At 40.4% G+C, this 22,354-nt stretch overlaps 1 protein-coding gene across 1 annotated transcript in view; it reads right to left on the bottom strand.

Moving 5' to 3' along the window:
* Positions 1–18,344, bottom strand: part of AFF2 (ALF transcription elongation factor 2) — a 416,447-nt gene extending 398,103 nt beyond the window's left edge. The window contains exon 1 of the mRNA XM_063345683.1: positions 18,322–18,344. Coding sequence (XP_063201753.1) covers positions 18,322–18,329 — 8 coding nt within the window. The 5' untranslated portion in view covers positions 18,330–18,344. The remainder of the gene's footprint in view (positions 1–18,321) is intronic.
* Positions 18,345–22,354: the final 4,010 nt, after the last annotated feature.

Below are 22,354 nucleotides of genomic sequence, written 5' to 3'. Positions count from 1 at the left end.
TATTTCTCTGGCTGCTTCACAGATAGAGTGCAGGACCTTTTCTCCAAGTCAGTATATCATGTCCTGGATCTGTAAGGCGGTACTAGGAGCGATTTGAATGGTTTCTACAGCACTGAACAAGACATAATTTCAACGAGCAAGACTGGTAAAGTCATTAGTGGCTGCACATAGGCAGTGCGGTGGTCAAACAGCCATTCCGCGCTCAGGATTTCTATTCCGCTGCCAATCTCTGGTGCAGACAATGTGTCACATCTCTGTACGCTGCTCCGACAGCCATCACCCCTGGCTACTTTTATCACCATTCTGGTAGTGTGAGACCTGCCACTTCTGTTACGCTGATTACACACGCGTGGTTCAGTTATGGGATACAGATCATATCTACAAACAAACAAACAAAACACAACTGTAGCAATTAAGGGGAACACCAGTGGTGACTTAAAAAGAAGATAGAAATCTGTGTTACAACATGTATCGTTTGTTCCCAGAATTTCTGTTCTGGAGCCACAATCGCAAGTACCAATGGATCAGTTCCTGAGCAAGAGCCACTGCACTTTCAAATGACTCTGCAAAGCAGTAATGAAGAGAAAATTTAATTTATTTCAATTAAGGAGCTTTATGAGTTATTACTTGCAAGGTTTGCTAGTAACCGTAAGAGTGACTGCTACTATATGGGGTTTTTTTGAACTCCAGCTGAGCCACAGAAGCAGAGGGTTATGAAAAGCTACCTGACTGATGCGTTGAGCTCCTGGATTTCTACCATGCTAGGACTGAGTGATCTTACAGCTTAGTAATGACAGGAATGATTACCTCTCAGGATGGATGTAATACTACATTTCAGGGCTTAGGTGCATAACTGCTTTCCTCTTATTATATCTCCCTTTTGTACTCGATGTATTCTAGTCAATGGCACTGTAATTTCCCAAGCAACTCCTGCTTTCATAAGGAGCCCTCCTAATGACTCTGCCTTGCCTCATTTTCTCCTCAACAAAATGAATAGCTCCCCTGCCCTAAGCAAAGCCTGTTTTTATTTCCCCTCCTTTATTTTTGTGCTTGCTGTGATGGACCTTAAAGATCTGGCCATTCTCAAAAGTTAATGAATTCAATGCTGAGGAAAAGCTCCACACCATCAGCCTGGGATGCTGCAATACCACAGGTATCCGCTGGACCCTAGCGCACTGCACTGCCCCAGCAGTAACTGGACATTACTGGGAAGAACCAGCCAGCACGAGGGTGGCTAATTTCTGGCCTCTCTACCTAATTGCAGCATGTTGTAGGGATTTTAATCAGAACATAAGACATGTGGACTCCAGGGCAAGAGAGGGATGTAACCTGCAGAGCCTTGTAAAATGAGGCAGATAAACTACAAAGTACAGTCGCCAGCCCAAAACTAAAGACGAAGTCTCTGTAAGAGCTGCAGTCATTTCAGACTTGAGTCAGTCACTTGGCATGAAACACCCTCTACCTCAGCCATCCTCCAACGTCAGATATTTCAAGTACACTGATACTGCCTCCTCACTTTTTTTGCTGTTTGTTATTTTAAATGTTGTCTATGAGACTTCAGAAGGCAATTCTCGTACTGATTCTCCACAGATATTTGTCAGATGCAGTATCAGATCTACAAGCGCTGACAGATCCCTCCGTACCAAGCTGGTTTGCCCTTGTTTGGTAAGGTATGCAAGATTTATTCCTTGAGCCATTTGTTGTTACAAGGCAGGTATTGAAAGGCAGTCAGTATTCCTGGATACGTTCACGATGGTGAGGGAAATCCTCCAAGTCATAGAAGCCAGACAGTGGAAATCAAGCACTTTAACTCACTGTTGCATCTTCAAAAATCTCCTCTCCTGTGTTATACAGCACATCATTATTTTCTCTCTTTCTCTAAGAGTACAAATCCATAGAATTGTGGTAGCTGCTATTTCCTTTCCCTGTTCCCCTCCACTAATGGTTATTTCCTTCCAGTGAGCAACATTTTCAAAATGCTAGTATTTGTTTCGTATTTGCTGGCTTTTTCTTTTTTTAACATATGCCCAATAAAGAAGCTGACAGTATAAATGACACTTGCAACCTCATTTTTGCATTCACTTCATGCAGAACATATTCATACTCACGGCACACTTACTAAAGCACAATATCGCTTTAAATCACTCTGAACATAATATCTTTAAAGCACTGATTAAGTAGTTGCCCCTATCAATGTAACTACTGCCTGCTAAGTGTGCTGTTAAATCAGCAGCTCATCAAATGGTCTGACGCTAGGATGTAACAAGTTTCTGATGGAGTTGTGCTCCTTCAAAGAACAAGCATTTTTTTCATCACCCTCTTAGTCACCTAATTTGACTGAGATCTAAGATCCTAATGCATCAATCTTGTTAATTCTCTTGCCAGTACATAAGAAATTGAAGCAATAAACCACAACCTGTTTGTAGTGGTGTTAACATTATTATGTAGTACACCAGCTGACAGGAGCACCGCTTTTCCATTAAACTTCAGCCAATACAACAGGCCTGTAGCTCTTGGGAGTGTCTATCTTGTCATGTTCTTTTTCTTTTCTTCTTCTTTCTAAACCAATGATGCCTCACCCAAAGTGCTGACCCTAAGTTCACTCCACTCAGTGTTGGGTTTTGCATTGTAAAACACTGGCGCAGTCTCTCATTTCTATTGTACTTTCTCCCCGAGTGATGCTATCATTGATGTATCACTAATGTTGACTCCAGTTCAAACCACCAGGTGCTAAACATTCCAGGAGAAGTGTCAAAAAAATTTCTAATGAGGTTAAAAAAGATTTTTCCTCCAACCTGACTCCTCTAAATGGTTGAACCTTTTTTGTTTAAACATAAAAAATAAATAAAAAAAAGAGCTAACTCAGGCAAATAGCATCTGTTTCAAAATGTCAGCCCTAGAGCTGAAGTTTGGCAAAGTTATATATACAACTATAAATATAACACAGCATATGATAACATGCAGTGTTGAACTGTAAGCATCACTGATAACAGCTCACCCTTGACAAACTAGCTTCATCATAAAGAAAGAAGTTCGATCTCAAAATTGGACACAAAAGCTAATGTAAGCAAAGTCCCCGGTAAAAGCCTCAATGAAAAGTATACAGAATGAAAACCATAAGACAGGATCTTGCTGGCAGCTTTGTCTGAATAGAGACTACAGCATTCCAGCCCTTGGGAGTCGTGGTGGTGCTGATGCATGGGAAAAGGGAGACAGGGAGTCCTTCTGAGGGCTTTTTTCCACCTCTTACTTTTGGGGCAAACACTGAGTTGTTTCTTCCTTTCTGCAACCCGGTTTTCTCATCTTTAATTATAGCGCATTGTTTCCTCCCAGAAAAAAACTACACCCTTCTGCATTTGCCAGAACACGCGTATTCCCCATTGGTGGTTGTTAGAGATACCCTACTAGTATATAACTTTCCATGTGAGGGCTGCCATGGTAACACAATTTACTGTATACCAGGGTTAATATGTGCATAGACACAGAATAATGTGCAGACACACAAATTACTGCTTCCCTATGGACTGCTTCTTCTGGCGCTGATTTTGTTGCTGTTGTTGGACACATGCTTTATACATTAAAGACAGACAAAAAACCTCTTTGCATTTGATCTTGTACGCTGACTGTTAGGATGTATAACAGAAATGTGTTCTTTACACTTGGAGGGGGAAGAGGTTGCAAAATCGCAAATGCATTTGTGCTCATGAAAATGCTACGTGCAAGTGAAGTAAATTCTGAACTGATCTCCAGGCTTTTTTACATACGGCAAACAAACGGGCAATTGTTTGTTAAAGGCCCAGGCCACTTGCAATGGCAAAAAGTTCTTTATTCTAAATAAGGAAAATATCATTTTGAAAAATAAATGAATGAGGCAAAATAAAAGCTTTGCAAAATAGCAATGGGATTTCCTACTCTGCAGCTGTGTGCTATTACCAGCTATAGTATATCACTCAAATGCTGCTTTTAAAGGGGTAACTGTCAGCCTACAGGGATTAAGATTGAGAATTTGCAATTCATCATCTTTATTTGGAAGTCTGGTAGCTTGCCTGCCCAAATTAAATACTTTCTCTATCACAAGTATACTTTTCAATTAGTTAGAAACATGGACTGCATTTGATTTCAATAAATAAACAAATTATAAACTCTTGAATCTTTATTAATTTAAATCAACAGTTTAAAATTCAGTCTTGCAAAGTACATGACACTCTGAGATATCTTAATATAATTACGCCAACCTACTTCTTCGATTGTCAGAGTCTCAGACATTAACTCAATTGCTTCAAATACAGCGCACTTTATGCAGGCTGTCAGCATCAAGCTCCGTTAGGATTTTGCCACAGAAATTTTGCTAAGGGTGACACAGAAAGCAGAATCGGGCCCACATGTTTCCACCCACTTTCTTTTTTGTCTCCCGAGTATGGATTTGCAGTTTGGAGCAACATTATTTTTTCTGTTTAAAAGACTCTCAGTAATTTGCAAAAGTGGATTTGCAACCAGAGTAAACTGGAACTCTCACTGCTATTTTCAGCACTGTTTATGACATTCAGGCAAGGCAAGGGGGAAAAAACAAAAAGAAAAAATAAGGAAATCATATGAATTAAGAAACTATCCCTTTTATCACAGGTTATCTGACCTATACATAGGCAGGGAAAGAAAAATACAGTGGAGAGTGAAGGATTGGAGCCTGTTGCTTAGATTACAGGCATTGATGCGATTGCTGGAATTCTAGCTCAGCTGCCTGCACTGCGAGACCAGCTCCTGCACTTAACACACATTCAGCTCACTTTTATGTGTGAATACGGTCGCACGCGTAGACACTCATTTATGTAAGCACAGAGGTGTGTTTATGCATCCGTGTATGTTTGCAGGTCTTGGGCTCTACAGACCAGGTTCAGTTGCAGTGGGTATCACACATACGAGTGGAGAACGTCCTCCCTGAGAGGTCTCGAGAAGGCACGGAAAGTATCAGTGTCTTTGATTTAATTCAGCACCGTGCTTCTAAGGTGGTTATTGACGTTATTGGGTGAGCAGGGTGGTTAATAACAAAAATTAATTCAGTGCAAACCTCTTCTCACCTGACTGCATGTCTTCTGGACCATGAGATGGAGGCTTTGGCAGTCCTAGCAACCTTTGGAAATTTCGGGTTGCAAAGTTTCCATGGACTTTACAAGAGACTGTAAGATTCCCAACATACCATACATCATCACGATCTCTTGCAGACAAGCCACTCATGGGTGCTTAGAAGTCATATAGCTGTGGGTGTGCAGCGTCAGCCCAAGGCGCACTAATTCAGGTTCAATGTCACGCTGGCAATAGCTACATGGTTTTCATGGCAGATAGAATCTTAAAAGTATAAATACCTTTTGCTTTCAGTAGGATTTAGCGTTTCTGGAAATCCACCCCCAATTTCTACTTCACAGGCGTACAGACCTGCTTCCAACCCTGTGGCTAGACAACAGCTTCTACAAATTCCGGCATGAAGCTCTTTGCTACCTCTGAATTCTCCCAGCCCCAGGCTCCCAAGGAGATCATGGGCCCCTTTGTTTTCAGTACTGGATTCCCCATTAAATCCAAGAACACTAACGGCTTGAACTCCAGTTAATGAAACATAACCACATAACTGGACGTATTCAGCTATCGGCACAAAGGAGAGAAGAAATAAATCCAGATAAAATGAGTAAGTGCTATATTGCAGTGGTTAAATGACTAAACCAGCAAGGACTAACTGCATGTCAGAGCGTTCTTCCTTTAGCGAAAGGAAGTGTGCTGAGAGGAAATCTCCTTTGGTAACCATAAACACAGGGTAAAAGCACACATAGGACACCATGTATTATTCGCCAGCTGTAATTGCTTCCTCTCAAAAATGGACAAACAGGCAAAAGTCATTAATCTGACTTCTCCCTGGGTTTTACCGATGAGATAGAAACTCAGCATCAGAGGTGAAGCATGAAGCGCTCCAAGCTATCCAAGGAAACAGGCAAAACGAGAGCCGGCTCCAGAGGAGGCAGGGTGCCCCAGGCTGGCAATGCCTCCGGGCAGCTGCTGCCCAGGGGCGAGAGCGAACCTGCCCTGCACCGGCAGCACATGGCGCTGCGCAAACTACACCCCCAGGTGACACTGTAGTGGTCCTTCAGTGGTTGACTATTTGGGTCAGGCCCCACAAGTATCCCCAGCTCGCAGCCCCTGGGTGCAGCCCAGCCGCCGGGGCAGGTTTTTCTGTGCTGACCATCACTTATTTAATGATGCCTTTGTAACTTATACATAATGCAAACACACAATTTGTGTACATGTAACATTACATGATACTCATCCTCAAATAAGGAACAATAGCAACTTCATATATGGTTTTACAAAATAATACTTCTCCTTTGCCTGACACCCGGCCCCGAAACCAAACCAGAGCCCAAACCAACAAGCTGACAGATCAGTCCAAACTCAGCCAGATTTGTGTGTGCAACAATCGGTTGCTAATCATCCATCTACTCGCAAGTTTATAAATACCACAGAGAAAGCAGGGTCATTCTTCCTTTTTAGTGCTATGGAAAAATAACATAGTGGCTTGATTCCATTCACTGCAAACAAAAATCATTGAAAAGTGTGCGCTTTCTGTATTTTGTTACACAGGAGGAATATACTCAAATGCATTAAGAAGCCCCGCATGTGATGGGTAGTTCTGTACTGAAATCCTTTATTGGCATGATCTGGCGTTCACTAGGCATTTCAAGAGAAATTCCTCACTGGCCTTACTTGGCAGTGGCTGAAGTCATGTTTTGTCCAAGCTGTGCCAGCTTCTCCCCAGGAGTCCCCGAGGAACGGCAGTGGCCGTGCTGGGCGGTCTGGTGCTGATCCTTCAAATGGCCACATTCGAAGATGACAGAAATTGACCAATTTGTATTTTTAACTCGATTTGTGGCTTTTAATTAATTAATATATTTTTGTTTTCCCCTCCTGTTGAGTTTTTCAAAACTCTTTCTGGTAGTTTCTCTGGGATTTATGAAATACTGCACGAAGAATGGAAGGAGGCTTTTCAGGACATCTCTGCTGTGTATGGTACTGCATGTGTCTACCTGCAGACACGCTGATGTGTGCTTCATTTAAAAAGTGAAACAAATGCATCGAACATATTTCACATTAAATATGATTATTCATTTTCCCCTTTTACCATATTCATAGAGTTCTTTCTAGAAAGAACACCCCATCATCTCTCATGAGTAAAAGAAGAGCTTTCCCCTGCAAAGTCATGATCCAAGAAACTATTAAACTTCAGGATGGCTTTGGCGCCACTCAATTCAAGGTTAGGAAATGATATGTGCAGTACCCGAGTTTTCGTTGTGATATGAAAGATAATCGAAAGTAACTATTTCTGCAGTTGCAAGGCCTAATAATAGAGAAATGCTTTCACAAAACAGGCAAGTGACTTCAAAATAAAAATCAAATTCAAAACTGAAGAAACTCATTAAATCCAGGACCGGTTCCTAGGGGGAAAAAAAAAGGCAAAAAAAAAAGCACACTGTCTCGACTGTGTGAGTATTGTACGTGTTCATCCGATTTTTGAATGCTATAAAATTGGTTTAAATATAACGTGCAGGTTACATTTCCAAGCTGTGTTTCAGGAAAGGCCTTTTCAATATGTCCTCATGGGAAAATCATGCCACAGTTTAAGTGGTGACATTTCGGAAAGCAGAAAAGTTGCACAATATGAAATTGTCTGACTGTGGCAGAGATGAATACGCTATTTACTATGATAAGTACTAGTTATGTCCAATCATTCAGAATTTACTCTTTAATGCGTGCAAGGGGAATGCAAGCTACTTAGGTTGCAATTAAATGCACCTTAGGCTATTGAAGCGATGAAGAAATAGTAGGAGAAACATAAAAGAAATCTTACAAGTGAACTACGAGAGGGGCAAAAAAGCAGCTCTTAATTTTTTGTGGCAGACATAACAAGGCGGATCAGAAAGCGCAGACACATTGCAGACCTCAGGTTCTGGAAGAATAAGGCAACGAGTTAAACATCGGCGAACAGGCGGGTCAATATTATTTCCGAAAGTATAAACTACACTCTCACAATTTCTTCTAGGACTACTGAGAAAAGGCCAAAGCCCAGTTGTAGGCTGATATTGTAACAACTCTTCTCATGCAAAATTTGGCTCACTTTCCTAGGAAAATTAAATGTTATTAAATTATTAAAAATAAATTAAAATGAAAAGTTGCAAGAGTCCACAGAAAACAAAAGCTGCACAGAGAATGCCAATGGAAAGCAGAACCACCCGAGCAGCAAAACCTGACTCTTCCAGCTATCTACCCATCCACCAAGGGAAAACCAATCACATTTACTGACTGCACCAAAACAAAGATTACAATAAACTCCACTTGAAAGTGTGCAGGTCTTCCCAAAAGGCATATTGGAAGAAATGAAAGTTTTAGGTTTCGGTTTAAATATGCACTTGCCCACATTTACAGCCAGCCGATTCTCCAGATTCTCACTCTTCTACAGAAAGGCTCAAGACATGCTAAGCCAAGAAAAATAAGCTTGCTGATGATTCTCCACTCTACCACTCAACCTGAGTAAATAGCATCACTTCAGAGTTACACACAAGATCAGTCTGAGTCCCAGTAAACGTGGTTTTTGAAGCAAACCTGTTCTACAGTCATTATTTTTAATGACTATACCTGAATTAATTTCAACTGTTTGCAAAAGAACCCTATCTGTGGATTTCGGAGAATGCTAAAAGCAGGTGGTGGAACTCCACAGGTTTCATGCCATTCATGTCCTTGTATCTACTTGAATCTTCTACAGACGTGGGGAGAGGGCAAAAGTGACAACATCTGTACCTAAATTTCAGTGGCTCTTGGTTTTACATTATTCGTAAAACTTCCCTGCTCCATGTCGTGTCACTATTAGACTGGAGTCTAATAGTATTTGTGATTACTGCGGTTGGCCTTAGGGTAGAAGCGAGAGCAGCATCCATTAAATCTAGGTATGTAAATTCCCGTACAAATATCAGATTCACGAACCTAAATGGTGCTAAATGCTTTCTTTTGATGTAACAACACCGTACTGAACTTTGAGAAACTCCCTTTCCAAGCTATGCTTCTCAGTAATAGCTGGAAGTTATGCATCTCAGCTCCACAGCTCTTGAGAATAAAAACTGAGAACAAAGCCTCTGTGTAAAACAGAGGACATAGCCAGATCACAGATTAAAATAAAGAAATGTGATTAAACCAGCAACAGAATGTAAAGCTTTTCCTTATTCATTACTACATTATGCAAACTGTAAGCATCCAATTACTGCGTGGTCGCCAATAATAAATAATGAGAGGTTCAGTTTTCAAGTTGTATATCGTCCTGAAAATTTGGCTAATAACTTTGCACCTGTGTACTATAATTGCATGTTTCCTCTTAAATTTTAATGCAATTAATTAACATATGATTAGCATATTTGTATTTAAGGAATGGAAGAAAGGTTATGTTTTGTTTCTTTTGGATTTGGAGTAGAGACACTTTACTATTAGACAGGATTTCTGTTGAATACTCATGGAAAAATACTGACTGTCTATATCACAACTCGTTCAAAAAGAAAGTAATATTTTTAACCGGTGTCACTCCAGTAAGAACTAGTATCTAGACTTCCATTACTTTTGTCTAATCAGCAAATGTATAGTTACAAATTATTTATATACCTACAACCATATTCATAAAGCTTCAGCAGGCACTGACTATTTTCAACAACAGTTTAGATTGCTTAGAATAAATTATACATGTAACATTCATTAGTTAACACAGGTTCCCAGGAAAAATCACCACCAACAGTGTTAAAAGAAACTTCATGAAGTTTCATTATGAGGTACAGCATAGAAAACAGAGATGAGTATTTCATCACCAACTGAAAAACTGTTGAAATATAACTGATAAATTTGTCAAGGTTTGCATGCTAGAAATAGTGTTCTCATTTATTTACTTTGTTTAGCTATATTTAATGGTTACACTAAAGAGCGGTTGAGTGGCATTTCAAAGAGGAGGAGGGATCATTAGAAATAATAAGTTGCACTTGAGATGGCAGTGAAAGCCAGCATTCAAGCTTAATTTGTAAAAGCATTTAAGAGACTGGATGGTGCTTAGAAACAAAGGCAAAATACATCAGCATCCGGAAGCTGAATGCATTGTAGACAGTCATTTTAAAAGCCCAACCCTTCCTCCTAGCTGACTTGATAAGAGATACTGCAGTATCATAGACTCATGAAGCTCTGGTTGTAGATCTGTAAACCCAAATGCTTACCTCCCAGAGCTCATGAAGAAAAGAGGAGGATTGTATTTGAAAGGCTGATGTTGAATAAGTTCAGTAGCAGCACTTCCCACAATGGACTACTCTGCTCTTTGCTACGTATTTCATGTGTTCCACTTAAGTTTGATAAGTGAAAAACAGATGGTGAAAACTGTTGTTCTGCTACAGGTTAATTTTGCAATCTTCTCTTTCCCTATGTATTTCTAGGAATTTTTTTCTACATAATGCTGCTCTCTTCCACTTATTTCTTCTGTTCCATTTGTTTAATCTATAAAGGTGAGGGAAGGAATGAGGAGAGACAACACATGGCCAGCAGTGGTTTATTGCGAAAAACATATCATAGAAAGAGTAATCAAAAAGAAACTGGGTTATAGTTTTCAATATATTGAAATCCATGATCATGTTTTCCTCCCTGTAGTAAATATTCCAAAGGTTTGGCCAGTTCTCAGGAAAACTCCCCCATGTGCTCAGGAATTTATGGCTATTTTTTAAGATTTCAATGCCCAGTGGAATACAGATACCATGGAAAATCACAACTATAGAGGAAGAGACAGGCAGTCTTTCAAGCTACTCAGGCTTACTTACTTGGAAGACTGAATTAATTTGTCCTCTGTAACAACAAAGATGCAGTGAAAGAAGAGCACATGAAATTTGCTGGAACTCATTCAAGACATGCAGTTCCATTTCTAGGCCATATGCCCTGAAAATCACTTAGGCAATTTTCTCATATGTAAAAGGGGTTGAATTAAACCAATCTTTCCCCCAAAGACATTGTGAGGTTAAACGCAATACTATTTTAATTTAAAAAATATATCATGCATTGAGAAAATATTGTACTTTTCCTGCAAAATATTGCATTTCTAATGTGACTAGCAGTCCTAGAAAAAAAAGAAGAGTGCAGCAGGAATAATCTTCTATTGATAGTTGTGCTTATCCCATAAAATTTCATGAGTAACATTTTTCTCCTTGATTAATATAGCCCCAAAGGCCTTTGTTTCAAATATTATTTCTAATTATTCATGGTTTGTAAATGCAATCACAAATAAAGATGAGAGGAAATCAGGCTTACTGTTTAATGAATTGGATGGAAACACTGAACTTTAAACATGTAAAGAAATGGATATGAACACTCATATCTCCAGTCTAACAATTAGATTTTGTCAGAGGTAGGATTTTCTTTTGCTTAGTAATAAATTTGTGTAAATAGCTTTACAGCGTCTTTACTCACGGTGAGCAGAATACAAGATAAAAAAGAAAAATGCTGTGAAAAACAGCAGTGAAGGTGCTAATTTTTTTATTGAGTTTTCCTATTAACTCTGTACAGGAGGAGCGCTCACCAGCAACCCCACTGAGATCTGTGAGGGTGAAATCCAGGCTAGGTCTTGGGTTACAACTACTACTGAGTATTTGCATACCAGCAAAGCAGGTCCAACTTCCCTCTGTGTGAAGGATTAAAGGCTACTTAAATCCCTGGCCTTTCTTGTGTATAGATTGAAATATGAGATATTAATTACCCAAAACCCAAGTGATGTAAAACACAAAGGGATAGGTGTCCAAAACTTGGTAGACTCTCAACTCTACTGCTATAGCACCATTTTGCAGGTATCTGATCAGGCTTTATAGAGTGAGGTACTGACAAGCAGGATAGTAGGAATTCAATCAATATATGAAAGTGTTCACATTGTCACCTCTTGGTGATGTTCTTTAGTTTACGGGAAAAAACCCTGACACCTGCTCTTAGAGCACGACACTATGTTTCAGGTGCAGCCCTCTGTGAGGTTATTGCTAAGCCAGAAACATGGTGTTGTGCTCTAACACCCGTTTCATTGGAGGATGGAAAAACATGAAGGATTTTCCTTGAATACCCACACAAAGCGTGACACAAGGAAGAGTTTGCATGGAACATTTGTCCTCTCAAGCCCGTCAAAGTCCCTCTGGATGGCATCCCTTCCCTCCAGCATGTCGACCACTCCACACATCTTTGTGTCATCGGCAAACTTGCTGAGGGTGCACTCAATCCCACTGTCCATGTTGCTGACAAAGACGTTAAACAGCACTGGACCCAATACCATCCCCTGAGGAACTCTACTCATCACTGGTCTCCACTTGGACATCAAGCCATTGACCACAACTCCCTAAGTGTGACCATCCAGCCAATTCCTTATCCACCGAGTTGTCCACCCATTAAATCCATGTCTCTCCAATTTAGAGACAAGGACGTCATGCAGGATAGTGTCAAATGCTTTGCACAAGTCCAAGTAGATGATGTCAGTTGCTCTTGCCTTATCCAACAACACCATAACCCCATTGTTGTGGCAGATCTACGAGCAGAGGCCTGCGTATGGCCAAAGACACAGTGAGCAGAGCACACAGAAACAGGAACGCAGATGTCGATACGGATGGAATGAAGAGGAACTGGTCCAATATAAACATGGAACAAGAAAACAGCTTCGCGTTCTTATCTTAGTGGGAACTGAATAAGGCGACTGGGTTAGTGATCTGAAATATGTGTTTACTTGCCTAGCAGGTGCACGGAAAGTTTTAGAGCTCGGGTATAAAAGCCAAGGCTTGAGAAGCAATAAACGATTTCGTGCTTATCACAGCCGGAGTCCGTGCCCTCGTACACCACACATAGTAGAAGGCCACCGAATCTTTCAGGCATGATTTACCCTTAGTGAAGCCATGTTGGCTGACACCAATCATCTCCTTGTTTTCCACGTGCCTTAGCAGAGTTTCCAGGGGGCTCTGCTCCATGATTTGCCAGGCACAGAGGTGAGACTAACCAGCTTGTAGTTCTCTGGGTCATTCTTTTTTCCCCTTTAGAAAATGGGGATTATGTTTCCCCTTTTCCAGTCAGCAGGAACTTCACCAGACTGTCATGACTTCTCAGATATGATGCATAATGTCTCAGCAACTTAATCCGCCAGTTCCCTCAGGACCTGCAGATTTATCTCGTCAGGTCCCATGGACTTGTGCACCTTCAGGTTCCTCAGATGGTCTCAAATCTGATCTTCTCCTACAGTGGGCGGTTCCTCATTCTCCCAGTCCCTACCTTGGCCTTCTGTGATTTGGGTGGTGTGGCTAGAGCCCTTGCTGGTGAAGACCAAGACAAAAAAGTCGTTGAGCACCTCAGCCTTCTCCATATCCCAGGTAACCAGGTCTCCTGTTTCCTTCCAGAGAGGGCCCACATTTTCCCTAGACTTCCTTTTATCACTGACATACCTGTAGAAGCTTCTCTTGTTGCCCTTGATATCCCAGGCTAGATTTAATCCTATCAGGGCTTTAGCTTTCCTAACCTGATCCCTGGTTGCTCAGACAATTTCTCTGTATTCCTCCCAGGTTAGCTGTCCTTGCTTCCACCCTCTGTAGGCTTCCTTTTTGAATTTGATATTTGAGTTTGATGTTCTTTAACGTGGAGCAGTTTCTGAAAGTATCTGTAATCTAGAACTCCCTGTGCAACTACTGGCTTGTCTGGATTTAGCCACGCATTAACATCACCACACTTTACTCAGCTTTCAGTGTGTTGCAAAGAGAAAAACAGATACATGAAGTGAAGGTTTAAGGAAACGCCAGGCAGCCATCTCATAGATACTAAAGTGAAATATGCTATATTAGGGTCCTGCCAACTGAGCACTAAAGCATCAGACACATAAATTTACAACATGAAATACATTTCAGTTCTAAAGCAGAACTACAGCCTTAGCTCTTCTTTTACTCCAACAAGTTTTACACCAGAGCAACTGCATCTGCTTCAGAATTATCCACATTTTTGTCAGAACACGATCCAGTCATGAAATGCATAGAGAGGTTAAACAATACACGGTGGAAAGGAACGCCCAGACAGCCAACACCTCCACAACTGCCTTTGAATACTAAACAATGCACAGCAGAAACTAGAATATTCCGTGTTTGTCTTTAATCACCGAGCACCACTTTTTAAAATTTAAATTTGTGCCTTTGAGTCAGTTTTTGTTGCCAAAAGCAACAGGTCTTAACAGATATAGTGTGAAACCTATTGTTTAGAACTGGCACTAACTGTTCTTCCTCCCTCTGGAGCAGTAGGGAGTTTTTCCAGGTATGTGGGAGGCAAGCTGCTCGGAGCCATTATATTGCTTGTTCTCTGCATGATCTCCTTCATTAAATAATCTTTTAATGCAACATTAATAATAATTGCAAGATTACAGTTCAAAATATTTGATAACATCACACTATGCAGTTGAAAAGCTACCGATCTCTTCTCTAAAGCTGGCTGTGGGGGGCAAGCCTACTGTGAAACACCACCAGTCCCTTGAACTGAAAGCATTGCAATTCCCTTTGTTATTTCCGTTCCAGTCTGGATGTCTCACAAGTGATAAGTGGTACAACCTAGCAACGGAGGGCAGAAGGAAGGAAAACAAGTGGTTAATTCGGTTTTTACTTTGATCTTTTTTAAGGACATGAACATAGAAAATTTTTTTATGTTGATTCACAAAGTGGAGGACTGTTGATCACCTATTAGGAGATGATATTTATGTACCAGTACTTGCATTTATAGTGTTTGAATATACATAGGTATTTCAGAAAAGTAAAATTATTCGATTTCTACCTATGTTGAGCCATCTGCTGCTTCTGTATATACTTCATATATATATAACATTAGTATTAAGGAGTTTGCAAGCTTAGATTCTGTTAAAGCATGAGCAAAAATGTGCTTAAGTCTACTATTCCGTCCAAGTCAAATATAATTTCTACTGTATTGACTCTTTTTGACTGGAAACTCCTTCAGGAGAAGGAATAAATTGTAAGTCATTGCTTACACCAAATATTTAGGTGTAGTTAAATTCTATTCTTCCATTCTCTCTCATCTAAGTATCCATCAGTGTTCCCAAAATCGGTCACCTACAGGCTAAGAACTGAAAAAAAAAAAAAAAATAAATTATGTCCCTCCCCTCTTTCTCCTGAGTGTTATCTTCAGTATGAAGTTTTATGTTGATTGTAACTTTGAATATCAGTAGTAGTACTGGTAACCTGCAGAACCAATCTGGATCACAGTTAAAAGAAAATGCTACCAGTTCACTGGTTATTATTTTTGCTGCATACAAATTCTTTAACCCTAGACTCTTAACTGACCTTAAGGTGAAATAATCAAAACCCTCACATCAAGGAGCACGACAAGATGGAAGAAGGAGGCACACAGAGCAAGTCACAATTTTTCACTTACACAACGGTGTTGAGAAGAGTTCTTGCAAGAGCTTCACGATGTAAAAAGAGTTAACCAGTACTGAAGAAAAGCCCAAAGCCAAGACATTGTGTGACTGACTACATTAGTCCAGATGAACTGTTCGTCACCAGAAACCCAGTTTGAGGATTACGATATATGGTCCCTATAAATGGGCAGAAATTCCATGAAAAACACTGCCTAAATTGGCATAATTCAACATAACTAGTTCAGCATAACTAACGCTTAGTTCAGCATAACTAACATAACAAAATAACCTTTCAAGAGCAGCTTTATTTTGGAGTAAGGTAATCAAACTCCTAAACTCAGCAGGCAAAAGTGAGGACAAGAACTCTCCAGAGACCATGGAACATGATCTGTCCTGGATGGACATCATTGCTGCCTTCCATTTCTGTGAGGCATTCAGCCTTAAATTCTGAAAAAAAGCTATTTCTAGAAGCCATTTCACGATAGAGACTATTTGTGATTACTTTCTCTCAGCAGGACAAAGCTGCTGTTTCATCACTAACATAGCCTACCACTTATCTGTAGCAGGCTTTTACAAAAATAGCCGAACTCCCATTTTGTTTTCCGATTCCCTGTCTTGAAATAAAAACATGTGAAAACAGATATGTCCCCAGATTTCAGAAAGGTAGGATTTGGCAGCGTAGCCAGCCTCTCCTTGTATATACAGATCAACATTCATGGTTAACATAAAGAAACATGCCATCTGCAACATGTGTGAACATACGCATAGGGGATGACAATCAGAGCTGTGCATGGCATTTTCAACCAAACAGTTTTTTTGGTGTCTGAAAGAATGAGCAAAAGCCAAAAATATGGATATGGGTTCATCATGGAATCACCAGTCAAAGTTGGATCAGTGCAGGCAGTTCCGTGAACCTAGAGGAAGTGCCGTTAGTATCAGGAATCTGCCAACATGGAACAGATTCATTAACCACAGGGCAGAGGCTGCAAAGGAGCCCAACAGCAGAGCAACAAAGACATCTCAGTAAAGATGCAGAGGTACAAATTCCAACCTTAGAACCACGCTGAAGACTAACCCCAGACAAGGTGGTCATATAAAGTACTTCATCTCTCAGACTGTGAAGTGAGAGCCCCATCACACTCCCTGAGCTATTGTTGGCCATAAACCTGCCATGCCTAAGCCACATTGTCCCTGCTAGGCCATAAACACCGAAGCATTACTAGGCATGGGCAGGCTGCTAACGTGGTATGACAGGTGAAGACATTCCAATAATTGACTTACTGAGTCAATTGAAAAAAGAAGTCATTAATAACAAAATTGCTATGAAATGGCATAATTTAAATAAATAAGAAAAGAAAATAAATGAAATAATTGAAAAACGAACAGCAAGACTCATCACTAAAAGTGAAAAAAAAAATAAATCAAATCAGAACTAGCCAACCGCCCATATCCCAGGGAACTTGTAATAACACTGTTTTCTGCAGGACATATTAGTTAGAAATTCAGAAAAAATGTAAAATATTTTATAATTTATATGGTATATACATACCGCTGAGTATGAGGAATTCTTTCCGCATGAAAAGCCAGCAAGTGGCACCTCATTAAACAGGACCTAGACTTAATCTAACTTGGAACAGATAAAAAAGAAAGGATTCATATGAAGCTATCCTGCCTGGGGGTTTAATCTCAAAGCTTTTGAGTATAATGAATGAATTAAGTAGGGCAAGTGATTAACAACAAAGAAGCGATCACATAATAAAAACAGAAATAGTACTGAATTTAGAGCAATGTTTCTATTGTTTATGGACAAGACCCTGCTGTGCTATTTTTATTGTTTTAACTCTTAAAGAATAGGCGAACCATATGACAGCACATGTTCTCCAGGTTCAGATGGAAAGATGTGGGAAAAGGCCGCGAGCAGAATACCTAATGGTGCATAAATAATGGACTGTTCGGATATCAATATTTGTATCATTATGAGGATAAAATTCAGTCCATAGGACTCGCCAATATTTTAAAACATATTTTTCTTAATGATGTAAGCGTGGAATAAACACCATCAAAATTATTATGCTTTATATTGCTGGCGGGTGGTACAGCTGGTTTGCCCATCAGCCGAAGCGGCATGAGGCACAGTTAGCACAACGCAACACCGCTCGGAGCTCAGCGCCTGAACCTCCAGCGGGCCCCCCACGCCGCCTGCGCGGGCAGGGGGTGGGAGGCAGCGCTGCCTTTCCTCCCAAGCTCCCTGGCTGAACCAGGATCAAGCACACACTGACAGATCACAGGGCTTTGTCTGGGCTTGTGCTTTTATGGCTGGCGTAACTCAAATTAAGCTGACTGCCAATTAATGCAAGCCAATTCCCATCAGGGTAAATATGAGGTGTAGACTGGTACAAAGCAGTGCCCCCTCCACTCATCTACACCCTAAGGTAAATCACGAAACTCTATGGAGAGTCCAGGCTGTCCGTCCTAGTCATGTCATGTTACCTAGACTGCTCTTTAGACAGTTTCTTGCATCGTATTCTTCACCCCCACTCTAGCATTGCTCAGTCCTGCTTAAATTATTTAACTCATGTTAAATCACAAGCTCTAGTTCAGGGAGATCCTGAAGGAAACCCACTGAGCAGAGGTCAAGATAACCCAGGGCCAACAGTGAGAAGACTCAGGAGATGTCTTTCTGGCATAACAAACTCCCAACTTAGTCTATGCAACGTGAAGGACAAATATCCTATAGACTACCGCAGGCACAGATAATTGCTCCTGAGCGAGCTAGACAGCATTAAGTCAGCACTTTGTCACCGTCTTTACCTACACAAGCCCAATTTTCTTGAAGCAAGAAGGCTTACTAGTTCATCCTGGGTCATCAGTTCTTCTCATAGCATGCATTGAGCAATATAATCTCTTCAGCTCTCACACACAACAACAGACAACCCAAAACAGGTACCACGGTGGCCAGCGGATCAAGCCTTGTGATCTCTTGGGTGCCTAAGTGAAACACATAACAACAAAATAGTGTATTTTCTTCTACTAAATGAAGGTAACCAGTGCAAATAATGCTTCAGGGTCTAACAGGTGTCAAAGGAATTGCACATAATCCTTCTCTCATGGTATTAAATGACAAGAAAAAGTATCTTTTTCAGTGTCTTTTCTTTTGTTGCCTTCACAAACAAATCTAGTGTATGCTGAAGTATGTCTCACAGAGGGATATAAACACAAGCAGCTTGAAATTTGAGATTTCAAGACTGAGATCACTAGGGAAAATCCCAGATTTTCTCAAGGCACTTGATTGGCTCATAAATTTTGCTTTCCATTCACTAAAGCTTTCAGGAAAGAGAAAGAGAGGATAAAGGCTGTAATTGATGGTACAATGCCCACAAGCCTCAACAGATGTGATCCCTCGTAATGAAGCATGTGGGCCTAATTTGGCATTACTTACTACCAGGAGGATCTTATGCAGGGTATCTTTCTAAATCTATGTTTGGTTGGCACCTGTGCCTTGTTGAAACTGGCATAGCACCTTCTGAGTGGGCATAATGCCATTCTAGCAGATGGGCATGACAGCAGATAGGATGCCAGAGATCTAGCATTGCATTTGCAACAAACTTAAAGTAGAAGGGTCTGGGGTCTCATCACGGGACAGCTGAGGTGGGAAGAGATCAGCCAGTCCCACCCCCTGTTCAGAGCAGGAGCAGCCAGAGCAGGCTGCATCCAGTTGGGTTTTGAGTATCTCTGAGGATGGAGACTCCACAGGCTCTCTGAGCAATCTGTTCTGTGTCTGACCACCCTCACAATAAAAAAGTTTTTTCTTGTGCTTGAATGGAATCTTCTGTATTTCAGCTTGTGCCCGTTGCCTCTTGTCCTGTCATGGGGCACCACTGAGAAGAGTCTGGCTCTGCTTTCTTTACTCCCCCATCAAGTATTCATCCAGACTGATGAGGTCCTCCTGAGCTTCCTCTTCTCCAAGCTGCAGTCCCATTTCTCTCAGCCTCTCCTATGACAGATGCTCCAACCCCTTAATCATCTCCATGGTCCTTTGCTGGACTCTCTCCAGTAAGCCCAGGTCTTGGACTGGGGAGCCCAGACCTGGACACAGCACACCAGATGTAGCCTCACCAGTGCTGAGTAGATAGGGAGATCACCTCCCTTGAGCTGCTGGCATGACTCTTCCTTGCGCGGTCCAGGAGGCTGTCGGCCTTCTTTGCCACAGGGGCACATTTCTGGGTCATCCCAGAGTAATGAACACAAAGTACACACCTACACAATTCTTAGGCCTAAAATAACTCTGCAAATGTAAAGGTATCCTCTCTGCTTGGGAGACCATGGTCCTACCAGGAGGGGAGACAATCAGGGAAAGGAAGGTGAGACAGAGGGACAGTGCAGGGAAACGAAGGTGACCCAGAGAGACAGTGCACCTAGCACAGTCCCCAGAAGGATACACCAAGAGGTGAGGGGAGATGCCAGAACTTAGCTTGCTTCCCAGCTAAATAAATTTCATGTGAAACCCATGAAATACATCTCAAACTGGAAAAAAAAAATGATAACTGGAACATTGCTAAACAGTAGAACTGCAACCTATGGATCAGACATCACTGAACAAAAATAACTCAGCTGATACCAATTTACAACAGCTGACAACTAGGAACAGTGTTTCAAAATAGCCTAATGCTTTCCTCTGGTCCTTCAGACCATTAACTGATTAGCTGTCAGCTGCAATGGCACCTCCCTGTAGTGCCCATAAAAGCAATTTAGTCCATTGGGAAAAGAAATACTATTTTGTTTGGAAGATTTAACAACTGAATGAATACCTTACACTGCATTAACCTTTTTTTTTTTTTTTTTTAGGTAAAAACAGAACTCATCATTTTATTTTAAACCTCTGAATATATGGGCAGAATTTTCATGCCATATATGTATTTGTATCAACCGACAATAACTTCACCGTGTTAAGTAGAGTGATGCATGATGTGGACCTAGTCCTCATCCTCATATATTACTGCTCAACTCCATAAATACGTGAGTGGAAAGAGCTAGATTTTAGTCTTTTTCCTTGTGTCAGTGTTTGCTTTGGTCGCGGTGCAAGCACCTGCTGAAGCAAAAAGATGACCACTGGAGCCCATAACTATTATCTTTGGGTTATTCCTTGGGGTTTTTTTTAACTAGTCCTTGGTGAAAAAGATGTTCGTCTGATTGAAATTCATCACCTGAAAGAGGAAATAATGCATCCTAGATGACAAAAAGGTTTATGAATGGTATTCTAATAAAACATTGCACCAAACTCACAAATCACAGAAACTGCATAGATTGAAGTCACCCTGTATTTTGAAGTGTATGCATAGTGATTTGCATGATATTCATTGTGTTAAGGTTGAAAACATTATTAACATCTTTGCTCTAAACCTAACAGACCAATTTATTCTAACTGGCACCAATAAAATGTATCATTAGCAAACAGGGCTCAGTGGAAACCACAGCACAAAGAACACACAGAAGAATAACAGATAGTTCAGGAAAAAGGATTAAATCTACTTCAAGCTGGCACTGCACAAGTGGCTCATCAGAACATTATTCTAACAAATGTAATCTATGATGTACCAAAAGTGTAGTCATCTATTATGCTCAGTATTAAAGCAAAATAGTACTTAAGGAAAGTGATGCAGAACAAAATTATATTAGCTTCTTGGATCATCTTTAATGATACCAAATTTAAAGTGTGATATTTATGTGCTCATCTTCTTATCTTCTAAAAATATTCTTATACCGATTAAACTTTTGAATTTTAAATCTGTATTTTGATTTGCTAGAATTTTTGTATTCATGATTCCAATTACTACCACTTGTTTCCAGCATGATAAGTTAATTTTGCTGCCTTTGCCTTTATGTTATTTGTTTTTAAAACAAATCTGCAATGTTGATAATTCCAGGAAGATAGAGGTTGCAGTGCCTTTTCTTATAGTACAGGCTTAGGCTTTCCTGTTGGATCTGAGTCTTTCAGAACTTTCAGTGGTTTTTAAGCCTCTCATTGTGCCATGAAGAAAAATATAAACCATTTGCAGTTAAACACACACATAAAATCACACATCACAGGGAGATAAAATCAAAGAGAAAATTCCGCAAGAAGTCCTTGGACAGCTTGGGCATTGCGTCTCAACAAGTTGTGTCAGACAAGTTTGTTGTGTCTCAACACACAGTATCATTTCTTCCTCTAGACCACCATGAACACCCCTACTCACCTTCCCCTTTAACTTCAGTTTTCACATTGTAAAGACAAAAATATTCTACGCTGCTGTGATTTCTAGCCTTATACAAACATGCAAAACTACTTCATGTAAAGAAATCCAAACTATCTCTAAGGATAACATCCAGAGATATTATCAGCATTCATTTTATCAAATGAAGGGTTTTGTGTGGAGTATCTGGGAGGAAGCAAAGTTCTCATAGAGGGTATATTGAATAAATGAACATTCAAGCACAATAAAGAACATCGAACAAGCCAGATTTTCCTGTACAGGTGCAGAAGTCAAAAGTTAGATGCTGTTTTTCTCTCTCTCTCTAGCTCAAGTGCATTTATTCCATCCTTGCACACTAGTGGACTTCCTGTGTATTGATATTTGCTACCAAACACAGTCCTTCAGGGATTTTGGTTTAAATACCCAAATCCATGAGGTAGCATTTCACACTCATAAGGAAACAAATGCAATGAAAACAGAATATGTAAGAGCTATAAGGCATCAGCAGTCTACAAAATGCACTATAAAACCAGAAAGACAGCAGAGTTTTGAAAATAGCAGATCTCCATTAGGATAATCAATTTAAACTCAATGATAATTGTACAAAATATGGTAATTTTAGTCTCTAACTCCATGTTTTAAGCACCCTTTT

Source organism: Chroicocephalus ridibundus, chromosome 9, assembly GCF_963924245.1.
Source record: "Chroicocephalus ridibundus chromosome 9, bChrRid1.1, whole genome shotgun sequence".
Taxonomy (NCBI): Eukaryota; Metazoa; Chordata; class Aves; order Charadriiformes; family Laridae; genus Chroicocephalus; species Chroicocephalus ridibundus.
This window is presented reverse-complemented; position numbering and strand designations above follow the sequence as displayed.